The sequence below is a fragment of the Monodelphis domestica genome, chromosome 4, assembly GCF_027887165.1.
Source record: "Monodelphis domestica isolate mMonDom1 chromosome 4, mMonDom1.pri, whole genome shotgun sequence".
Lineage (NCBI taxonomy): Eukaryota > Metazoa > Chordata > Mammalia > Didelphimorphia > Didelphidae > Monodelphis > Monodelphis domestica.
This window is the reverse complement of record NC_077230.1, coordinates 111,049,973-111,071,562: the sequence shown is the minus strand read 5'-3', so window position 1 is coordinate 111,071,562 and position 21,590 is coordinate 111,049,973. Positions and strand designations below refer to the sequence as shown.

The window sequence follows — 21,590 nt, the reverse complement described above, 5'->3', positions numbered from 1 at the left end:
TACAGCTCTTTAAAAAATTTTTCAATGTCTAGCTGATCATATCATCTAATTCATTTTACTTCTTGATTCTAGTATTTTCTCACAGTACATACGAATGTAGTCTTTATAGCTATGCTGTTTATGTCCCCCCCCAACCCCCTTTGGGGCCTTTCCATATTAGATTACAAGGGGAATTTCTTTTACTTTTAAGTAGATTTTTTTACTTTTTTACTTTTAAGAGATTTAAAAATCTCCCCTCAACATTAATAAAACAAGCATAATGACTGACATTAGTATTACCCAGTAAATATTTGCTGAGTAATCACAATATAATTTAGTATATTTTTCTAATACTTGATGTGAAGATTGGATTTGATTGTCTCCTGATTGTAACATGAAGGTACTTAGCTCTTCCCTGATAGTGAAGATAAAATTGTAATCCCGGGTCTATTTTTAGATTTTAATCCCCAAAAGTGTTAACTCAATATTTAAAGTAGATCTACCCATTTTAACTACAAAAAGGTGTTAACTAACCAAAAAGGTGCTAACTAACTATAAAAGGTGTGACACTCATTTCATACATTGATTGGGCAGTCCCAGAGAGGAACGTCTGCTGTGATTGGTAGAAGTAAAATTTAGGGGAGGTGACACAAGAGAAAAAGATCTTTAAATAGAGGAAAAAGAGCCACATGAATGAATCAAGAATGAGGATTCATTCACTCGGAGGAGAAACTGGAAGAATCATGAGTCACTTGAAGTTTGACTGGAAAAAAGACACTTGAGGAGAGACTGGAAGACAGACACTCAGACTTGGAGTGAAGACACTTGGCTATGGAACTGGGCTTGGCATTCTCTCTCTCTGTCTCTGTCTATCTCTCATCCTTAATATCTTCCCTCTATTGTAAAATAAACTACCATAATTCCATTTATTTAAGTAATTCATTTTGGGATTTAGAAATTAAATCCCTAGAGACCACCAATTAATCTAATCAGTCCAACCAATAAAAATTTAACATTGATAAAAGTATGTACAATAAGTTTTTAGAGTCACTTAATAACACCCCTCTCCCACTCAGGAAATTTATTCCCTTTAAAGTTAACTATGTTCTGATTTTGTTATAAACTTACCCATAGTGGCAACCAGCTTAGCAAATTGTTCTTTAAGAAAATGGGTGTCCCATCAGCATTCTTTAAATCCCTTTAAAAAAGAGGAAAAATATTTTAGTAATTATTGTACATTAAAAGAAATAACAACAGGCAACATTTATATAACATTTTAAGATCTGTAATGGAACAAATAAGTAATGGTAAAAAAAATTTATAGTAATCTTGTTACTTGACAAAAGCAAAGAGCAAAGCTTTTGGGATAAGAGTTCATTATTTGGTAAAAATTGCTGCAAAAATTGGAAAGCAATCTGGCAGAAACTAGGTGTAGACCAATATCTTACACCATTTACCAAGATTAAGATCAAAATGTATACATACCTAGACATAAAGATATTAACAGAACAGAAAAAATTACCTACCTATCAAATTTATGGATAAGAAAGGAATTTTATGAATAAATGAGATAGGGAGGATTGTGAGATATAAAGTGAATAATTTTGGTTACATTAAATAAAAATGTTTTATACATATAAAACTAATGTAGCCAAGATTAGAAGGAAACCGGAAAATTGGCGTAAAATTGTAAAGACAGCTATATATAAAGAACTTTATCAAATATGTAAGAATATGAACCATTCTCCAATTGATAAATGTTCCAAAGTTAAGCAGTTTTTGGATGAAGAAATCAAAGCCATATATAGTCATGTAAAAAAATGCTCTAAATCATTATTGATTAGAGAAATGCAAATCAAAACAACTTGAAGATATTTCACACCTATGAGACTGGCTAAAAGGCCAAAATGACAAATGTGGGTAGATGTGAAAAAATGGGGAAAATAATACACTGTTGATTGTATACTCAACCAATTCAACCATTCTGGAGAGCATCTGTGTATACCTTTTGACCCAGCAATATCACTTTTAGGTCTGTTTCCTAAAATGATTAGCGGAAAAGGAAAAGAATCCCTATGTTCTAAAATACTTATAGCAGCATTCTTTGTGTTGGCAAAGAACTGGGCATTGAAGGGATGGCCATCAATTGGGGAAATGCCAAACAAGTTGTAGTATATTATATGATTGTGATGGAATGCTACTATGCCCAAGCAATGAAGAACAGATTACTTGAAAAAAAAAACAACACCACCACAGAAAGACCTACATGAAATAAGAGAAGCAAGATGAGTAGACCCTAAAGAGCTATTGTTATAGAAATAATGTGAATGTTTACCTCTAGAGAAAGAACTACTAGGAACATGCAAGACAAAAAAAATCTGCAATATACTTTACACATCTCACTAATCCATGTTTAATTAGAATAATCTGTTACCCCAAAAACTAAAATTCCCAGCACCCCACTCTCCTCACATTATGTGCTGATGTAGGGAGGATATAAATTTGGTGTAGCCCTGCCTCTCACTCTCTTGTCTTCCTGTTGGGGTTTTGTTAGAGTGGGCTTTTTAAACAGGTAAGAAGAACTTAGTCACGTAGTCTTATTTTTGTTAAATAATTATTTTAAACATATTTAAAATATTATTATATTATAAATAAATAAAATGTTAAAAATAAAAATTTTAGTTCAATTTCCTTTTTATTTCTTCTACTTCAAGTGATTATTAATAAACTTTATAAAATTAATGCTTGGAATTGCTGGATGTTAATTTAAATCCTACACCTGTAAGTACTATTACATATTATCCCCATTTTAACATGAAAACACTGAATCTGATAATGTTTAAATGATTCGCCCAGAGTCATACAACCAGTGTCTGAATCAGGATTTGAAGTCATGACTTCCTGATTCCAAATCAGTACTTTTTTCACTATGTCACCTAGTTATGTAGAAGAGTATCTGATCTTATACTCTAGCTGAGTAACCTGGCAAAGTCTCACTTCACCTCTGGCTTTCTTATTTTCCTCAACTATGTTATGGGGTTCATAACTCTTATCGCACAGTGAGGATTAAATGAGATAATATCTGTAAAGTACGCAGTAGAGTATGTGGCATATAGTAAAAACTTAATAAATACTTGTTGTTTTGCCTTTCTTTCCTTCCCTTAAGCTGAAGAACAAAAAGAGACCATCCAGGGGAAAATATCTTTGTATCAATTAACATTTTATTTTTCTTTTTGCCTTATATTAACTAAACCTGTTCTTCCCTTCCTCTCACCAGAGCTTCCAATCTCTACTTCACTTAATATTTTTCCAGTAAGTCATTCCTCCATAGTCTTTACTTTCCCTCCATTCCCAATCTTGACCCTTTTGTTCAACTTTATAATATCCTCTACTACTAAATCTCTTTCCTTCTTATCACGATCCCTGTCTTGTCAGATACCAACTCTGGACTACTCCCATCTTCCATGTGACTTCTATCCTAATGACTTGCTGCTGAATTGAGTTGGAGGCAGTCAAATGGATTTCTTATAAATGTATATTATATAAACTCAACTGGTACCTTATTACGGTAAAACAATCTTTTTATTCTTTCATAATTAATGTTCTACCCTTCTCTTCACAATGGCTATTTCAAACATTTTTTCTCCTAAATTCTTCTTCTTTAAAAAAAAAATCCTTACCTTCTGTCTTGGAACCAATTGGTTCCAAGGCAGAAGAATGGTAAGGACTAGGCAATGGGGGTTAAGTCACTTGCTCAGGGTCACATGGGGCCAGATTTGAACCTAGGACCTCCCATTTCTAGGCGTGGCTCTCAATCCACTGAGTCACCCTGCTGCCTCCTCTCCTAACATTCTTCCCCTCCACCCCAATTTAAACATTCTTTTATTTGGTCATTTTCAAGCAATATTCCTTGGAAACAAAAATATTATTTTCTTTTCCTCCCCCCCTCCCACCACCCCTTCCCTAGCCAATGCACAATTCCACTGGGTATCACATGTGTCCTTGATTCAAACCCATTTCCATGTTGTTGGTATTTGCATTAGGGTGTTCTTTTAGTGTCTCTCCTCATTCATGTCCCCTCAATCCCTGTAGTCAAACAGTTGCTTTTCTTCGATGATTTTACTCCCACAATTTGTCCTTTGCTTGTGGATAGTGTTTTTTTCTCCTAGATCCCTGCAGGATGTTCATGGACATTGTATTGACACTAATGGAGAGGTCCATTACGTTCTATTGTACCATAGTGTTTCAGTCTCTGTGTACAATGTTTTCCTGGTTCTGCTCCTTTTGCGCTGCATGACTTCCTGGAGGTTGTTCCAGTCTCCATGGAATTCCTCCACTTTATTATTCCTTTGAGCACAATAGTATTCCATCACCAACATATACCACAACTTGTTCAGCCATTCCCCAAAGGAAAGGCATCCCCTCATTTAAAAAATTTTGGCCACTACAAAGAGCGCAGCTATGAATATTCTTGTACAAGTCTTTTTCCTTATTATCTCTTCGGGGTACAAACCCAGCAGTGCTATGGCTGGATCAAAGGGCAGACAGTCTTTTATCGCCCTTTGGGCATAGTTCCAAATTGCCCTCCAGAATGGTTGGATCAATTCACAACTCTACCAGCAATGAATTAATGTCCCTACTTTGCTGCATCCCCTCCAGCATTCATTACTTTCCATAGCTGTCATGTTAGCCAATCCGCTAGGTGTGAAGTGATAACTCAGAGTTGTTTTGATTTGCATCTCTCTGATTATAAGAGATTTAGAGCACTTTTTCATGTGCTTATTAATAGTTTTGATTTCTTTGGCTGAGAACTGCCTGTTCATGTCCCTTGCCCAATTATCAATTGGAGAATGGCTTGATTTTTTGTACAATTGATTTAGCTCCTTATAAATTTGAGTAATTAGACCTATGTCAGAGGATTTTGTTATGAAAATTGTTTCATAATTTGTTGCTTCCCTTCTCAATTTGGTTACATTGGTTTTGTTTGTACAAAAACCTTTTAATTTGATGTAATAAAAAATGTTTATTTTTACATTTTGTGACTCTTTCTTTGTCTTGCTTGGTTTTAAAGTCTTTCCCTTCCCAAAGGTCTGACATGTATACTATTCTGTATTCACCTAATTTACTTATAGTTTCCTTCTTTATGTTCAAGTCGTTCACCCATTCTGAGTTTATCTTGGTGTAGGGTGTGAGGTGTTTATCCAAACCTAATCTCTCCCACACTGTCTTCCAGTTTTCCCAGCAGTTTTTGTCAAATAGTGGGTTTTTGTCCCAGAAGCTGGGCTCTTTGGGTTTGTCATATACTGTCTTTCTGGGGTCACTTACCCCAAGTCTATTCCACTGATCCTCCTTTCTGTCTTTTTGCCAGTGCCAAATTGTTTTGATGACCACTGCTTTATAATAGAGTTTAAGATCTGGGCCTGCAAGGCCCCCTTCCTTTGTATTTTTTTTCATTATTTCCTTGGATAACCTTGACCCTTTGTTCTTCCAAATGAACTTTGTTATGGTTTTTTCTAAGTCAGTAAAAATTTTTTTGAGGAATTCGATGGGAATAGCACTAAATAGATAAAAAAGTTTGGGTAAGATGGTCATTTTTATTATATTGGCTCGTCCTACCCATGGGCAGTTAATGTTTCTCCAATTGCTCAAGTCTAGTTTTAGTTGTTTGGAGACTGTTTTGTAGTTGTGTTCATATAATTCCTGTTTTTGTCTCGGGAGATAAGATTCCTAAGTGTTTTATTTTGCCTAAGGTGATTTTGAATGGGATTTCTCTTTCTAATTCTTGCCGCTGAGCTGTGTTGGAAATATATAAGTAGACCATCATATCATCTGCAAAGAGCGATAACTTGGTCTCCTCCTTGCCTATTTTAATGCCTTCAATTTCTTTTTCTTCTCTAATTGCTACAGCTAGTGTTTCTACTACAATGTTAAATAATAGAGGTGATAATGGGCATCCTTGTTTCACTCCTGATCTTATTGGGAATGCATCTAGTTTATAACCATTGCAGATGATGTTAGTTGATGGTTTTAGATATATACTGTTTATAATTTTTAGGAACGACCCTTCTATTCCTATGCTTTCTAGTGTTTTTAATAGGAGTGGGTGTTGTTTTTATCAAAGGCTTTTTCTGCATCTATTGAGATAATAATGTGATTTTTTTGACTGTTTGTTTGTTGATATGGTCAATTATGTGGGTGGTTTTCCTAATATTGAACCAGCCCTGCATTCCTGGTATAAATCCTACTTGATCATAGTGAATGATCCTCCTGATCACTTGCTGGAGTCTTTTTGCTAGTATCCTATTTAAGATTTTTGCATCTATATTCATTAGGGAGATTAGTCTATAGTTTTCTTTCTCTGTTTTTGACCTGCCTGGCTTTGGAAGCAGTACCATGTTTGTGTCATAAAAGGAATTTGGTAGAACTCCCTCTTTGCTTATTATGTCAAATAGTTTGTATAGTATTGGGATTAGCTGTTCTGTGAATGTTTGATAGAATTCACTTGTGAATCCATCAGGCCCTGGGGATTTTTTCTTAGGGAGTTCTTTGATGGCCTGTTGGATTTCTTTTTTTCTGATATTGGATTATTTAGGAATTCTATTTCTTCTTCTGTTAGTCTAGGCAATTTATATTTTTGTAAATATTCATCCATATCACCTAGGTTGATATATTTATTGCCATATAGTTGGGCAAAGTAGTTTTTAATGATTGCCTTAATTTCCTTTTCATTGGAGGTGAGGTCTCCCTTTTCATCTTTGATGCTGTTAATTTGCCTTTCTTCTTTCCTTTTTTTAATTAGATTGACCAGTACTTTGTCTATTTTGTCTGTTTTTTCAAAGTACCAGCTTCTAGTCTTGTTTGTTAGTTTAATAGTTCTATCAGTTTCGATTTTATTAATTTCTCCCTTAATTTTTAGGATCTCTAGTTTGGTTTTCTTCTGGGGGGGGGTTAATTTGTTCTCTTTCAAATTTTTTGATTTGCATTTCCAATTCATTGATCTCTGCCCTCCCTAATTTGTTAATATATGCTCTCAAGGATATGAATTTTCCTATGAGTACTGCTTTGGCTGCATCCCATAAGGTTTGAAAGGATGTCTCATCATTGTCATTTTCCTCAATGAAATTATTGTTTCTATGACTTCTCTAACCAATTTTGGAGTATCATATTATTTAATTTCCAATTAATTTTTGATTTTGCTCTCCATGTACCCTTACTGATCATTATTTTTATTGCCTTATGATCTGAAAAGGTTGCATTTATTATTTCTGCTTTTCTGCATTTGAATGCCATGTTTCTGTGACCTAGTGTATGATCTATCTTTGTGAATGTGCCATGTGGTGCTGAGAAGAAGGTGTATTCCTTTTTGTCCCTCTTTATTTTTCTCCATATGTCTATTAACTCTAATTTTTCTAAGATTTCATTCACATCTTTTACCTCTTTCTTATTTATTTTTTGATTTGATTTATCTAAATTTAATAGTGGTTGGTTCAAGTCTCCCACTAATATGGTTTTACTGTCATTTCCTCCTTCAATTCTCCTAGTTTCTCCATTAGAAATTTGGATGCTATACTATTTGGTGCATATATGTTGATTAGTGATATTTCCTCATTGTCTATACTCCCTTTTAACAGAATATATTTACCTTCCTTATCCCTTTTAATCTGGTCTATTTTTGCTTTGGCTTTGTCAGATATCATGATTGCAACTCCTGCCTTCTATCAGTTGAGGCCCCAAAGGTCTTACTCCATCCTTTAATTCTAACCTTGTGAGTATCAACCCGCCTCATATGTGTTTCTTGAAGACAACCATTAGGTAAGGTTTTGGGTTCTAATCCAATCTGCTATTTGTCTGCATTTTATGGGTGAGTTCATCCCATTCACTTTCAAAGTTATGATTGTCACTTGTGGATTCCCTGGCATTTTGATATCCTCCCCCAATTCTGACCTTTCTTCTTTAGCTATAACCTTTTGAACCGCAATTTACTTTAGATCAGTCCCCCTTGTCCCCTCCTTTGTTTGCTTCTCTTTCTAGCCCCTCCCTTTTTGTTCCCTTCCCCTCCCCCTCTCCTTCCCTTTTTTATAATCCCTCCCCCTTCCCCCTCCTTAGTTTCCCCTTCTCTCTTACCCTGTTGGATAAGACAGAATTCAAAATCCCAATGGATCTAGATGTTCTTCCCTCTCAGAGTTGATTTCACTGAGAGTAAGGTTTAAGTAATACCACTTCGCGTTCTTCCTCTCCTTCTCATATGAGAATTCTTCCCCTCCCCTTCCCCTGTGTATCTTTGTGTGGGAAAGATTATTCTATTTTTATATTTCCCCCCCTCTATTTCTTGAAGTAAATTTTAGTATCATCAGCGACTCCCCTTTTTCTTTCTTTCCCTCCCTTTCACCAAATCGTCTTGATGCCCCAATCTTTCCCTATGCGTGATTCTTCTAACTACTCTTATGATGCATACAATTTTTGAGAGTTACACATTACCTTTTCCCCACATATTTATATATGTAATTTGATATAAATGTAGTCCTTATAGAAGAGAGTTTGAATAAAAGATAAGATTTTTCTGCTTTTCCCTTTCTTTCATATTTACCTTTTCATGTTTCTCTTGTTCTCTGTGTTTGGATGTCAAATTTTCCACTGAGTTCTGGTCTTTTCTTAGCAAATACTTGGAAATCTTCCATTTTGTTGAATGCCCATACTTTCCCCTGGAAGTGTATAGTCAGTTTTGATGGGTAGTTGATTCTTCGTTGAAGACCCAGCTCTCTTGCCTTTCTAAATATCGTGTTCCATGCTTTGCGGTCTCTTAGTGTGTTAGCTGCTAAGTCATGTGTGATCCTTATGGGGGCTCCTCTATATCTGAAGCTCCTCTTCTTGGCTTCTTATAAGATTTTCTCCTTAGCTTGGAAGCTCTTGAATTTGGCAATTACATTCCTAGGGGTTGTCTTTTGGGGATTTAGTATAGAGGGTGTTCTATGAACCCTTTCTATTTCTATTTTGCCCTCTTGCTCAAGAACATTGGGGCAATTCTCTTCTATAATTTCCTGTAGTATGGCATCGAGGTTTTTGTTTATCTCTGTTTTCCTGGTCTGTCACCTTGTCAGTGAGATATTTTATGTTTTCATCTAATCCATTAATTTTTTTACTTTGCTTTATTAATTCTTGCTGTTTTGCAAGATCACTGTCTTCCAGTTGCTTAATTCTGGTCTTTAGGGACTGGTTTTACTTTTCAGCTTGGTCTGCCCTTCTGTTAGAGGCTTCCAGTTCTTTATCCAATTGTGAGGTCTTGTCTGTCAGGCTGCTGACCTCTTTCTGAATTTTTTCCCCATTTTTCTTGCCAGAAGGTTTCCATCTTTTGGATAAGCTCCAATTTGAGTTCTTCCTGAGCTTGTGGATAATTTCCATTTTGGGGGGCATATTTTGATTTTGTTTGAATTTCATCTTCTTTCTCTTCTTTCCCTTGGGTATCCCCCCCCCCCCCAAGTTTTCAATAGTCACTTTTTCCCCTTTCTTCTTGGAGGCTTGATTTTGGGCACTGTGAGCCATCCCTTTGGTGGTTATTTTCCCCTTTCCTTTTTGGTTTGAAGTCTGGGTGATATGGGTAGGTTTTCTGGGGATTTAAGTTGCCTCAGACTAGTTCTTCCCAGCCTCCGCGGTTTGTTAGCATACCTGCCCCCATGCTCTGTGGTCTCTTTTCACTGGTGCACAGGAATCTCCTATAAAACTGCTCTGAGGGGTGGATCTCTGGTAGCCCGTCAGTTTCCAGGGAGCCGGCATGCCCTCCTTCCCCCACTCACTACAGGGAGGAGTGGCGCTTCGGCTTTAGGCAGTTTCTAGAGATTCTTGAGACTCCACACTGTTCGCAGTTTGCAGGGGCCCCGCGGTCTGTGCACTCTCCAGTGCACAGGGTTCTCCCGTGAAACCGCTCTGAGAGGTTGTTCCCTAGCAGTCTTTAGATCCCAAGGACCATGGTGTGCCCCCCCCCCCCCCCAACAGAGATGTTTCTCACTCACTCGCTGTCCTGGTGAGCGCTCTGAGCCCCTACTCTGGTTCTGTGGGGGAGGAGCTCAGTTCACGTTTTTGTGCAAGCTTTTTCCTCCTTCTTATAGTGTGGCAATGTTCAAACCCCATCACGTACCTTCGTTTCTGTGGGGTACTGGAGAGTCCCTCCGTTCTTCCAAAGATGATTTTTATGCTCTTTTGAGGTAGTCTATTTTGTTTGGTGCCGGGGAGAGGAGGTAATTCACGCCTAGATTGTAGCCATGTTTACCCGGAAGTCTCTCCAAACATTGTTAATACCACACTTCTCCCATTCTCTCAGGTTAGGATCCAGCCCGATACTATTAACAGAAAATGGAAACCATCTGCTATGAACCCCTCTTTTCTCCTACTGGAGGTCCTATATGACAGATACAGCATTCCCTGGTCCACATAGATTCACTTTGGTATTGAGAAAAAGAGTTTGAGCCTTCCTTTGTGTGTAGGACATACAAGACAAAATAAAAAGTTCCTTACCTGCAAAACAAAAATCCCACCAAATCATTCTTTTTTTGTCTTTTCTACTATAATTTTTGATAATGAGGCTTCACCATGATCAATACCCTACATATGCCTTAATCCCATTTCTTTTTTTTTAAAAAGTCTTTATTGATATTTTCTCTCTTACATTACCCTAGCATACCATGTATCCTCTCCTGTCTCCTTTCGGGCTATCCCATATAAAAAATAAGAATTTGGGGGGAGCAAAAAAAAAAAGCACAACTAACATTGAAAAAAAAATTAAAAAACATGTGCAATGTGTAACACCTATGGATCTCTCCCCTCCACAAAGGGGCTGGTTGGGAACGTCTTTTAATATCTCTTTACTCAAGTCCCAATTGATCTATATATTTTTGACATGTTTACTTATGAAGTTTTTGATGTTTCATTCTTTCAATTAATTGTTGTTGTGGTTACTATGTGTATTGTTTTCTTGGTTCTGATTACTTTACCCTGCATCAGTTTATATAGAGCTTTTTTTTAGACTTTACCATATTCATCACATGGATAATTTCTTATCATACAAAAATGTTCCATAACACTCATATAGCACAATTTGCTTAACCATTCCCCAATTTGTTTCTAATTAGCTATTTTGAAAATTTTTATTATACATACTAAGGAGTAAATGGGGACTTTTTTCTTATTGATGGTTTCTTTGTGACTTAAGCCCAATAATAGAATCCCTGGTTCAAAGGGTAGACATATTTTAGTCATTTTATCTGTCTAATTCCTAATGACTTTCCGAAATAGTTATATCATTTCACAACTCTACCAAAAATGTATGAATATGTCTTTTTCCCCATGGCCCTTCCAGCACTAACTACTGCCTTTTTTCCAATTTGGAGAATGTGAAATAAAATTTTAGGGTTGGTTTGATTTGCAACTCTTATTAAAGATGACTTCTAATGATCATTAATGAATCTCTTAAAATTAAATCTCAATAATAATATTATATTTTAAGAGATTCATTAATGATCATTAGAAATCAAGGAATAAAGAAGATACAAAATAAAGACCATGTGCCCATGGCTGGTTAGCCATTTTTTAGTCATCCCCACTCACCACTATCAATGCTGATTCTACATTAGAGAGAGGGAGCCTCTAAAGCCAAAACCCTTTATCCTCTGTCTCCAGGAAGTATGTAATGACAGGAAGTCAGTGGGCTCTTGGGATATATAGTTCTTTTTTAGGGTAACAGATTTTCAATCATACATGATTTAGTTGTATTTTGCAGTTCTTTTGAGAAATGTTTGTTCATATCTTTTGGCCATGTATTTATCTACTGGGTAGTGGCTATTAGTTTTAATTGTTTTTATGTCTTTGATATCAAACTTTTACCAGAGAAATCTGATAGAAAGATTTTTTTCTCCCCATTCAACCACTTTTCTCCCCATTCAACCACCTCCCTTCTTGTCCTAAATATCTTAATGTTATCTTTATAGAAAATTTTCAGTTTGAAGGAATCAAAGTTACACATTTCCTTTCGTAATTACTTCTGTTGTTTCAGAATACATTTTTCCTTTTACTATACTTGTGAGATGTTTTTCTTCTAATTTTTAAAATAGTATAAATTTTAATATTAAAATTATGCACTTATTTAGAATGTATTGATATGTGGTACAAGGTGTTGGTCTATTTTCTGTTGGAATGCTTTCCAGTTTTCCCATCAATTTTCATCAAATAAAGAGTTTCTATTGTAACTTAAATTTTCTACTATCAAACCCTAGGTTATTTAGTTCTATTGTTTCTGAATCTCCTTTATTTGGTCTGTTCCATCGATCTATCTCTTTATTCTTTCAATACAAAATGCTTTTGACAATTGCAGTTTTACAACATAGCTTGAGGTTCTGGAGTGCTATGTCTCTCTCCCCTTCATCTTTAGATCTTTTCATCATCTTTCTTGATAAAAAAGTGGCTAGATTTTTTGTTTTCCAAGAGAATTTTGGTATAGCATTAAAAGTGTAAATTAATTTTGGTAGCAATATTTTTTTATTTTGTTGGCATGACCAACGCATGAGCACTAAATATCTCTTAGGTATTTAGGTTGTTATTTATTAAAGGAGCTTTAAATTTTTAAGTTTATTTAATTAATTAATTTAGAATATTTTCCCATGGTTATATGATTTATGTTCTTTCCCTCCTTAAGAAGCTCTTTGTAATTGAATATACACAAGTCTTTTTGTGTGCTTTGGGAGATTTGTCCTCAGATAGTTTATGCATTTTGTAGTTTTTTAAAAGGTATTCTTCAATTTCTTTTGTGTTTTTAGTTAGTTTGCAGATAACTAATCACAATATGTTCTGATTATTCTTTTTTTATATCTCCTGGTTTTGTTTCAATTTTATTGGTCTTTTCAAAGAATTACCTTTTAGTTGATTTATCATTTTTATAAGTTTGTGATTTCCAATATATCTATTTCTCCTCTAATTTTTAAACATCTCTTTTGTGTATATCTTAGGTTTATTTGTTGATTTTCTAATTTTTTTAAAAATAAAAGTTGAATTCATTAATCTTCTTTGTTTCTGTCTTGTTGGGCAGTTAGGTGGTAGAATGGATAGAATGTCTAGAGTCAGGAAGACCTGAGTTCAAATCCATCTTCAGATATTTATGAATTGTGTGACCCTGGGCAAGTTACTTAACTTAATTTTTCTTAATTTCTTCATCTATAAAATGAGCTACAGAAGAAAATGGCAAAGAACTCTATTATTTTTGCAAAACAACAACAACAACAACAACAAACTCCACAGATATGGTCATGAAAAATCAGACTGAACTAATTTATTTGATAGGGAGACTATATTTCCTTCAGTTACCAGTTTTTCCCTTTATCTGTTTATATTCAAGTTCCTCAAGATATATTCTTTAAATCTTTAGTACTTTTAGTCTCGCCAGCCTTATTTTCCTTATCATTCACTTCCTGGCTCCCTTCTTTTGATTGTGGTTTCCCTATGGACTGAATCTCAATTGTCTAAGCCTCTTCCCACACAGGGTAAAATTCACAAAACTCCAATTTAGGTGTCTGCTCCCTCCAACCAACTTTTTGATGGTTAGAAATGGACTTAGCTGAATGCTATGTTCTCTCAAGCTGGATGGAATGCTGCACAGCTCCCCACATGTGTCCAGCACCTAATGCTTTTGGTCACTCACTTATCAATATTCTTTAGGTTCTTATGACACTAGATTATATTGTTTCTCCTCTTGTCTATCTGATTAGTCTCTTTTGATGGTTCATCATCCAAATCATGCCCCCTCATTGCATGTATTCTGTCCCTGGCTATCTTCTTTTCTCTCTATACTCTCTCACTTGGTGACCTCATCAGCTCCCATGTGGTCAATTATCTTCTCTACAGAAATAACACCCAGACCTATATATCTAGTTCTAAGTCTCTTACCTGAGACTCATTCTCACATCAGCACAAGTCTAGTCACCACTTCAAAATGAGGTCAAGCAGGCATCTCAAATACAATATGTCTAAAACAGAACTCTATCTCTTCCTCTAAACCGACTCCATTTTGAACTTCCCTTTTGCCATGGAAAACATTAAGATTTAAAACCTTGGTGTCATCTTCAACTTCTCACTCTCCAATCAGCTATCTTATTTTGCCATTTCTACTTCCATAACCTCTCTTCTGTCTCATTACTAATGTAGTCATCATTTGTGTTTAGATCCCCATCACTCTTCACCTGGAATACTGCCAATAACCTCCTAATTGTTCTTCCTGCATCTAGCCTCTCCGCACTCCTATCCAATCTTCATGCAAGTGCCAAGGGGATTTTCCTTAAGAGGTGTTACTATGTTATGCCTCTACTAAATTCAGTACCTCTCTACTGCCTCTAGAAAAATACATAAACTTTTCTGTTTGGAATTTAAAGCTCTTTAAAACCTGATCCAAAAACTATTTTTCCAGCCTATATCATATCACTCTTTATCATTTATCATTCCCTCTAGCCCAATCAAACTGGTATTCTTATAAGTTCCTCATACATGAGATGCCAATTATTTATTTTGTTCAAAGGGATGGTTCAAATGGGGATGGACTGCTTTGTCAATCTAGTAAGACTTATGGACATAAATCAATATTTTAAAACATAGACAAAAATGTTTTAAAATACACTGAAGAAAATACACAAGATTGCAAATTGTATGATATTGAACTGTTACCACAATATTAAAAAAATGAATGGACCTCAGGTTATGGATCTCTGATCCAAAGGAGGGAAGAGTGAATTCATACCATGATGAAATGATGGATTTTAGCCTGTAGCAAAGATGCTTCAAAGAGACAAAATAGCTGTCTTTCAGTATTTACAGGGTTGGCTATCATGTGGAAATGTGACCAGGTTTGTTCTCTTAACCCTAGAAGACAGAAATAGGAACTAGAAATACAAAATGCAATGAAAAGTTTGCTAGATTTGCAATCACCGCAACTTGGTTTAAATCTTGGCTTTGTCACTAACCACTTATGTGACCTTTGGGAAATTTCCCTCTTTAGACCAGAGTTCCTCATCTCTAAAATGAAGGGATGGTACTAGATTAATATCCAAGGTCTATTCCAATACTAAATCTCTAAACCTATGATCCCAAGTTTCGGAGACAAATCTTGACTTCATGTAAAAAAGAAAGACATCCTAACAATTAGTGCTATCCACAACTGGCATAATTTGCCTTAGGATGTAGTTATTTCTGCCTCACTGGAGGTCAAAGCAAAGGATAGATGACATTGAGGTTTGTTCCATCCCCCACCTCCCACCCTTGTCAATGAATGATTTGTGTGTTTTTTTTTTAAACCTTTTTTTTTCGATTCTGGTTGTCCTACACCAGTGATAGTGAACTTTTAAGAGATGGAGTATGGTGGCTGCCCACCCCTCCATCCCCCACAGATCAGGTGTCATACCCCTTCCTCCTTCCCCCACAAGGGGAAGGGAGGAAGCACTCCAATTGGGCTGCTGGGTAGGTGAAGTGAGGAATATCCTCAGCAAGTGTAGAAAGGGGGAAGGGTATGGCCCAAGTAATCCCCTCCCTTCCAGCTCTGTCTCCTGGGAGCCTACCCACCCCCTGTGAGCTCCCATTGGGCAGAGGGGCTGGTGATATAAAAAAATGTTGTCAGGCCCAGTGGAGAGGGGGAGAAGAGCTCTGTCCAAGTCCCTGTGCCTTTCTAGTAACAGAAGTGGAGGGAGGGGGTCAAGGAGGGTGGCCATGTGCCCACAGGGAGTGCTCTGCATGCCATTTTTGGCACCATGCCATAGGTTCACCATCACTGTCCTATACCATGGAAAAAGCTGAAATTGCTTTCTCTTTGGCACATAATTTCTGTTTTGGCGAGATCTCAGAGGTGGTAGGGATTGGAGAAAATGTTTAGTTTGTCAACTTGTTCACGTGACCCAAAAGTCCCCCTATCTTATTTCTTATAGATGACCTCTAAATTCTATCTCACTGAAATTTGCTTATTTATTCTTCAAAATATGGTATCAAGAAGGGATAATGTAAGGAATTGCTAAAGGAATTAGGTTCAGAAGACGTTAACTGACAAATTCATTTGTGAAAGCCACAATCTAAGATTACATCTCACTTTGCAAAGGACAGATCACTGATGTAGCTAACTAGAGTATCAGTTGCTCCCTTGTGTATTTAGCTTTTTCAAAACACCTTCTTTCCCAGCAGATCATTGTAAAGAGTTAAGACATGTAACTATTTTGTTTTTTAATCTTTGTTACAAGGGAAGGCTAACTGGGTGGGAGCTAAGGGGCAAATCTATTTGGAGATTAATATAATGTAGAAACAAAATGTAACCTCAGAGAGTTGGGTTTTTTTTTAAGTGTTAAGGTATTATTACTGTAAGATTCAACCATCTATTCCATGTTTAGTATTATGCTTCCTGTATCTAAGTCTTTATTTATATTGTTTTCTATGTCTTTTCTTTCCCATTTTCCTTCTTATTACTCTGTTGAGTTCCAACTCTTCCTTTAATCTCATATGAAATGTCACCTCCTCCACGAAGTCTTAGCACTCTGCACCTCTTTTACACATTTATTACATATTAGAATTATTTGTACCTGTATTTATTCCTATACCATGCTAAGTTCCTTGGAGGCAGGTACCATGTCTTATCTAAATTTTGCATTATCTCTTGTACTTCTTAGGTATATAAGAGATAACTGATAGATGTTACTTGAAATGAAATTTAACCTTTTATCATTTTAGGAAAGACAAAATACTGAAAAGTTTAAGGATGCTGTCATGCTTCAAATATTTTAGACCAAATTTTGCTTAGACCTTTTAAAAAAGATTTAAAACAAAATTCTCCCCTTTTAGCTATTTTCCAATAGAAAAATAATTGAAGGTCATTCTGGCTCATGGAAACCAAAGCATACCTAAACTTTTCAGCAATGCTAGCCACTTCTACTCATCCATTCATTTTTGCCTAAAAAATAAATATCTGTTTCAACAAGCCATCAGTGCTAGTTTAGTCCTAAGTTCTAGCTTAGAAATTGAGTGACCCTGAAAAGAAGAACAAACCTTAATAACTGGCCAAGAAATAAACTTTAGGCCAATGGTTACTGAATCCCTAGCAGTTTATGCTAACACTTCTTTAATGGTGGCTTAAGTAGCAAATGATTGCCCAATTATGTTACAAATACATTTATTCACTCTGACAACATAAATATGAAAATTTGAAGCATGATAGGTTAGTTTTTGTGGCAATTCAAAACCATCACTATCCTGAGCATGATGATTTTGGTGTTTGTGTAGTGATTACATTAAACCGATTGCTTCTAAGCACATTATGTTCTTGAAGTTTCTAACCTATCATTGAATTATTTCCAAACCACCAAAGGGGTTCAATGTTTGAGCACAAATTAATTTTCAATAGATGGACAAATGCATGCATGAACCCTCAATTATGTTCTGCATACTACACCAAAAAGCTCTCTCATTCCTCTCTATTACCAGGTAATCATATTTCATCAGCTGGTTAATCATATGGCCACAATGTTACAAACATTTGTCATCTTATAGTCCAAATGTCAGGCTATTTAAAAACCATACTTGCAGGGCATATGTATTACAAGCCACCCTGAAACCATCATGGACCATCACAAATGTTCTGTAAAAAATAAACCCTATATTGCCTCTCACTGGAGTATTAAAGTTGTTTTCTGATTTAAACTTACCCTTCACTTATGTTACTATCATTTTATATGGTAAATTTTCAAACAAACTGATTAGTAATATTTATCAGTTGCTCAGTAGAGTTTCTGTGAGAGTGTAGCCAGTATGCTAGTGTTAGAAGACAAGCAAGTCAAGTCTGAAAGCAATGTTGATAATTAACCTGATTTTTTTAAGTGGAAAGAACAAGATATGAAAACACACAATAATGACTCATTTATTTTTGTGAATACATAGGAAGGCAGAAAAGTGAATAAAGCTTCATATCTATTGTTATGAAACTGCAAAAAATGGGAAAGTTCACATTGTTGGAGAAAAATTAATTTTGTCATGTGCCAATGTAACTGTCAAGTCTAGGTTTGGAGATGATTTTATTAAGGGGACAGAGATGACAACATTTGTGCTATGTAAGAGCTGATATAATGTAGGCATTGTAAGATATTTTCATGATGGCAATGGGAGAGAATATTCCACTCTGTTATAGGTAACAGAATATGTGTTTGAGGAAGCCGCTTTTAATCTAATAAATTAATACTCCCTATAGTGGAATTGGCAAAGATGGGGCAAAAATCAATGTTAGGGAAATCTGAGGATGTTGTACATATTTTAAAAATTAATGAGGAGGAACATACAAACAAGTTTGGTTATCAAAGAGAATGAGACAATTACTCATAAGCATGATCCTGTCAAAAATTTTATTATACCAAAAACCCAATAACTTAATTATTTACTATTTTATGCAGAGAAGTAGGGAGTAAGGATGTTACATTTATAATACACAGATATAAGGCAACTTTCCCATGGAAATATTACTGAATGTAAAGGTGAAATCAACATGGCGATTAATATTAGCATATTAAACATATCTTTTCAAAAATTAACAAACTTGATACATCTTTTAGTGTACAAATATAACATTCATGACAAAGTAAAAAATATGAGTAAGAAACCAAAATTTTGGACCACACAATTGAAAATAGTACTGAATGTTTTGTGATATTACATTATTTCTTATTAGAGAATGAACTATCTTTGGATCAGGTTGTCAAGAAAAGACACTGTTGATCATCTGATATTTTCAAAAGTACCTTTCTACAAATATTTTCTTGGAGTTTCCAATCAATTAAAATTAAATTGGATTTGCAACCCATTTGATATGTCTTTTGAATCTCTGATGAACTGACAATAGATGAAAAATAACATTTAACTGATTTATAAACATTTTGGACTACAAATATTTAAAACTTATAGCCATATGCATTTTTATTAAAAATTAAAGAATGAGTTTTCATCATTCAGGAAAGAGCTTGAAAATTCACCTTTCAAAATGTTCTATCATGTATCTGCATGAACATTTTCTTTTTATTCCTGTTCTAAATCAAAATATAGAAATTAAACTCAATGCAAAACCAAATTCAAGCCAGTTTTAAATTGTACAAATTTTTACTATTACATTTGAAATCTGATAAATTACATGGTATTGAATTAAATGCCAATTTTTGTTTAAATAAAAAAAATCAATATCAAAATTAAGGTTATATGTTTATTACATTATATTAAATTTATTTTATTAAAATGTTATCATCAAAAATATGTAAATTAACCAACATGTATTAAGTGCTTAGTATGTGTCAGGCCTATACTAAGTCTAGGATACAAAATGAAGCACAAGACTGACTGCTCTTGCCCCCAAGGAGCTTACAATCTAATTAGCAAGACAGCATACAAATAAATATGTAAAAAACAAGCTTTATATAGGATTAAGAGGAGATAATAGAGGGAAGGCACTGGAAGAAGACCTGGGGAAGGTTTCCTGTAGAAGGTGGGATTTTAGTTGTGACATAAGGTCAGGTCAGCAGTAAGAGCATTCCAGGAAATAGTCAGAGAAGCCATCTGGATCTGAGATGAAGTATCTTGTTAATAGAACAGCCAAGAGACCAGTGTCACTGAAAACATGTCTGGTATTAAGACTGGAAAAGTAGGAAGATTAGATTATGGAGGGTTTTGAGTGCCAAACAGCATTTTATATTTGTATTTGATCTTGGAAGCATTAGGAAGCCACTGGAGTTTACTGAATGCCAGGATTGGACCTGCACTTTAGGAAAATCACATTAGTGGCGATGGATTGGAGTAGGGAGAGACTTGTGGCAGAAAGAACCATCAGCAGGCTACTGCAATAATCTAGGCAGGGACTCAGTAAAGAGTAAAGACTTTTTTGAAAATGGCTAATGCAGATATTTGTTTTGATTGATGAAACATGTTTTTAGTGTGTTTTTCTTTCATTCTCAATAGAGAGGGGCAGGTTGAGCTGAATGAGAAAGCAAACTTTTCTTGATTGAAAAAAATACAATTTTTTCTTTTAGCTATTTTTAACTTTGTAAAGTAAAAGAGGAAATACTTTTAATGCACACAATATCTTTCAAATAATGGAAAATATAAGATGTTTAGCTAACTATGATTTAGGTCAATAGAAAGTAAAAGTAGTACAGAAAATTCTGAAGAGTGGATAAGATGTATTCGTATATTTAAAAAATACTTTAGTTAAATGACAATTGACTAAGGCCTTTTTTGAAGATTAAAAGGATTCAAAAATTTCCAACCCAGGAAGATCTGAAGTTTATAGTTTAAAAAGTAATCTGTTTAGAGCATTCAGAGAAAAGAGAATGCTTCTGATGTTAGCTAGAAAGGCTTTCTTTGTTACCCAGAAAGGCTTTCTTTATTGTTAATTAAAGTTAGAGGGATGTTAATAAATTGCATGCTTCTCAGACAAAGGATGTAGCCTGTATAGTGGGGAAAGTGCAATTTTAGGAGTTAGAGAACCTAGATTCACATCTATTACCATCCAGCAACAGGGAAGTGATAGTTTCATTGTATGTCATCCTCATCAGACTTCATCTAGAACAGGAGTCAGCAAATGCTAGCCAAGGGACCAATTCCTTCCTCTCAGCCCATTTTTATATGGCCTGTGAGCTATGAATGGCTGTCAGATTTTTAAGAAAAATAAAACTTTAAGAATACAAAGACCAGGGGGCAGTTAGGTGGCTCAGTGGATTGTGTCAGGCCCAAAGATGGGAAGTACTGGGTTAAAATCTGTCCTCAGTCACTTCCTAGCTCTGTGACCCTGGGCAAGTCACTTAACAACCATTGCCTAGCCCTTACCTCTTTTCTGCCTTGGAACCAATACACAGTATTGAGTCCAAGATGGAAGGTAAGGGTTAAAAAAAAAGAGAGAGAATATAAAAACCATTCTCAGCTTAAGGGCCATACAAAAATAGATGGCTTGCCATCTCTTGAAAGCCCCTTATTCAGTTCTATGTGACACATTATAAGGAGATTATTGATAGGCTAAAATATCTGAAAAACAGTGACAAGAATGATAAAGAGGGTTGAATCTATTTCATATAATGTTGAGTTGAAGGCACGGAGATAGATAGCCTGGATAAGAGAAGACTTGAAGGAAACATGACAAATGTCTTCATTTCCCCCCCTTTTCTCTTTCTTTCTTATTTACCTTTTCATGTTTCTCTTGATCTTTGTGTTTGGATATTAAACTTTCCACTTAGTTCTGGTCTTTTCTTTACAAATACTTGGAACTCTTCTATTTTGTTGAATGTCCATACTTTCCCCTGGAAGTATATAGTCAGTTTTGATGGGTAGGTGATCATTGGTTGAAGACCCAATTCTCTTGCCTTTCTGAATATCATATTCCAAGCCTTGTGATCCTTTAGTGTGGAAGCTGCCAGGTCTTGTGTGATCCTGATTGGTGCTCCTTGGTATCTGAATTGTCTCTTTTTGGCTCCTTGTAAAATTTTCTCCTTAGCTTGGAAGCTCTTGAATTTGGCAATTACATTCCTAGGAGTTGTCTTTTGAGGATTTAGTGTAGAGGGTGTTCTATGAACTCTTTCAAT

General features: G+C 35.4%; 1 protein-coding gene across 1 annotated transcript in view; it reads right to left on the bottom strand.

The window, feature by feature from the left end:
- The window catches only part of MAP3K2 (mitogen-activated protein kinase kinase kinase 2), a 107,667-nt gene that overhangs the window by 52,472 nt on the left and 33,605 nt on the right, over nucleotides 1–21,590 (bottom strand). Inside the window, exon 2 of the mRNA XM_007493997.3 lies at nucleotides 1,108–1,177. Coding sequence (XP_007494059.1) covers nucleotides 1,108–1,111 — 4 coding nt within the window. The 5' untranslated portion in view covers nucleotides 1,112–1,177. The remainder of the gene's footprint in view (nucleotides 1–1,107; nucleotides 1,178–21,590) is intronic.